We start from the raw sequence: 2,721 nt of genomic DNA on the forward strand, positions 1-2,721 counted from the left end.
TGGGGAGGACTGTGCAAACTCCCCCGTGCAAGGACACTAGCACGTTTTCTTTTTTCTCTATAACATAAAAAATGAAAGAACACATACAAATAATGAGATTACTCTCAAAACCTTTAACATCGTGCTATTACTTTTCTAACGCTTCGTACTTATTCTTTGCAAGGGACATTGGGAAAATCAACTATCTCTTGCCTCTTTCTAGCTCAAAAACCCACAGCAGCACAATCCAACACCAAGTACATGGTTGTTTCAAATGCTTGCATTGTTCGTTGCTCTCTCTCTCTCTCTCTCTCTCTCTCTCTCATCTTTCACTTCTATGTTCTTGTTTACCAATGTATACTCTTGTTCAATGCTTGCTCTCAATTCAAAGGGAAGCTCTCTCTCTAAGTGCAATCACTTTGAAGGCTTGTACCGTTCCACCAGTTCGTTATCCACTTGCCAGTATAGCGAGTCACTTTGGCAATTATTTGAGTGGTATTTTGAGAACTTCCTTTAATCTCAATGGCATTTTGGTAATTTTTTAATGTTAGAATGATGTGATTCAAAGCTATCGTGGGATTCGTTGTCGTAGCGATGGCGCCCGTGCTTAATGTGCCATCCGTGGCCTGCATCAATTCTACTGGCTACATCACTCGCCTTTTCCCTTCCATGCGCGCTTCCTCTTCATCAGGTGCCCTTCTTCAATCAGAGCTCCTCAGCTCTTCTATTGGCTCCTCCATAAGCTTCCCACTGGGCGCCATAGCCAGAAGAAGTAAGGTCTGCAGTCCACCGCTCGCCATCCAACGAAATGCAAGGACTAGTCGCATTCTGTGTATGGTGCTGCCGTCTGGGAAGCCCTCTGATATCAATGTGCTCATTGTTGGCGCCACGGGCTACATTGGCAAGTTTGTCGTGAAGGAGATGGTGCAGCGAGGGTTCAATGTTGTTGCTGTGACAAGAGAGAAAAGCGGAATTGGTGGTAAATCAGGCAAAGAGGAGACTGCCAATCAGCTTCCAGGTGCACAGGTTTGTTTTGCTGATGTTACTGATCTTTCCTCCTTGAATGATGCCCTACATGCTGCACGCGACACAATCAGTGGCCCCTTCCATGTGGTCATCTCATGCCTTGCCAGCAGGACCGGAGGTGTGAAAGACTCTTGGAAGATAGACTATGAAGCCACCATGAATGGCTTAACTGTTGGCCAAAAGGTGGGTGCCTCCCATTTTGTGCTGCTTTCGGCTATCTGTGTGCAAAAGCCTTTGCTTCAATTTCAAAAAGCCAAGCTCAAATTGGAAGCTGAGCTTCAGAAGCTGAGTGATGAAGATGGTAGTTTTACATACAGTATTGTCAGGCCAACTGCTTTTTTCAAGAGCTTGGGTGGGCAAGTTCAAACTGTGAAGAGTGGTCAGCCATACATAATGTTTGGAGATGGTGCTCTTTGTGCGTGCAAGCCCATTAGTGAAGCAGACCTAGCATCATTTATTGCTGAATGTGTCTCTGATCCTGAAAAAGTGAACAAAATCCTTCCTATTGGAGGACCAGGAGAGGCCCTCACACCTCGTCAGCAAGGAGAAATGCTTTTTCGCATATTGGGCAAAGAGCCCAAGTTCTTGCAGGTTCCAATCCAAATCATGGATTTTGCAATTGGGCTGCTCGATTTCCTTGTTAAGCTCTTCCCATCTTTAGAGGACCCGGCAGAATTTGGCAAGATTGGAAGATATTATGCAGCTGAAAGCATGCTTGTGTATGACCCTGAGACGGGCAAATATGATGCTGATGCAACTCCAAGTTATGGCAAGGATACATTGGAGGCGTTTTTTGAGAAGGTAGTGAAGGAGGGTATGGCAGGGCAAGAGCTTGGTGATCAGGCTGTATTCAAGGGCTCATAATCAAGAAGAGTGTGGAAACAGGTCTCGTTTGGGTCAGCTTGCACATGCAGCTCGAATTGTTGTCAGAGATCACTGAAAAGAGGGATTAAAGCTTAAAGAGAGAAAAAGTATCTGTGAAGGCTTCTCCAGATGCGTATTTCTTGCAGTGTTCCACCTCAAGCTGGATCTTCAACAAGCATAACGTGTCTCCCTGTTGTTTCGTCCACCATATGTGACAACTCAAGTAGGTGAATCTGCATTCATCTTACAAGGTTCCACCCAATTCTTCTGATTCTCATCGAACATTCTGTATGGTGAAGAGTTTTTTTATGCATTTGGCCTGAATGCTGTTGTTACAGTTGCCTTTTGTACCACATCATTTTTCCGCTTGATCGTTGTTGTTGTAACAGTAAGAAATGGTTTATAGTTGCTTTTTATACTACACCATTTACATATATCTGCAATGTTTCTGAGTGCAATCTATCAAAGCTACTGCTTGATGTTGTGTGATCACCTTCAAGAATCCAGCTGAGAGGCTGATAAGGTTATATGTGCATTTTATTTGGTAACTTCAATGAGAGATCCATGTTGAACGGATGTCAATCTTGTCAAGAGTGCAAAGAACTCAGGGCATGCTTGTGTACATACAATGTTGAAGGTTACATCGGCTTGTAGAAAAGCCACAGCTGCAATTGAACTGGTCTTTACAAGGGTGAAGGGTTGGTATAGTCAAGTAAGTGTGTCATCATGTGGATGTTTAGGTAGGGAGCACTACTCCAGAGCCAAACTTTTTTTGTAGTATCAAGCAGATATCAATCATTGTAATTTTTCCAAGGATGATTTAGAGACGAGGTCTGCCGTCTCTCTCTTCCG

At 44.0% G+C, this 2,721-nt stretch overlaps 1 protein-coding gene across 1 annotated transcript; it reads left to right on the forward strand.

Annotated features, from left to right (window-relative positions):
- Positions 1-520: 520 nt before the first annotated feature.
- On the forward strand, positions 521-2,290 carry PCB2 (NAD(P)-binding Rossmann-fold superfamily protein). The gene has a single exon (XM_086500396.1). The coding sequence runs from the start codon at positions 574-576 to the stop codon at positions 1,867-1,869; it is 1,296 nt and encodes a 431-aa protein (XP_086356522.1). The 5' UTR covers positions 521-573; the 3' UTR covers positions 1,870-2,290.
- The last annotated feature ends 431 nt before the right edge of the window (positions 2,291-2,721 follow it).

Source organism: Adiantum capillus-veneris, chromosome 25 (assembly GCF_014529385.1).
Source record: "Adiantum capillus-veneris isolate H3 chromosome 25, ASM1452938v2, whole genome shotgun sequence".
In the NCBI taxonomy this organism is placed as follows: Eukaryota; Viridiplantae; Streptophyta; class Polypodiopsida; order Polypodiales; family Pteridaceae; genus Adiantum; species Adiantum capillus-veneris.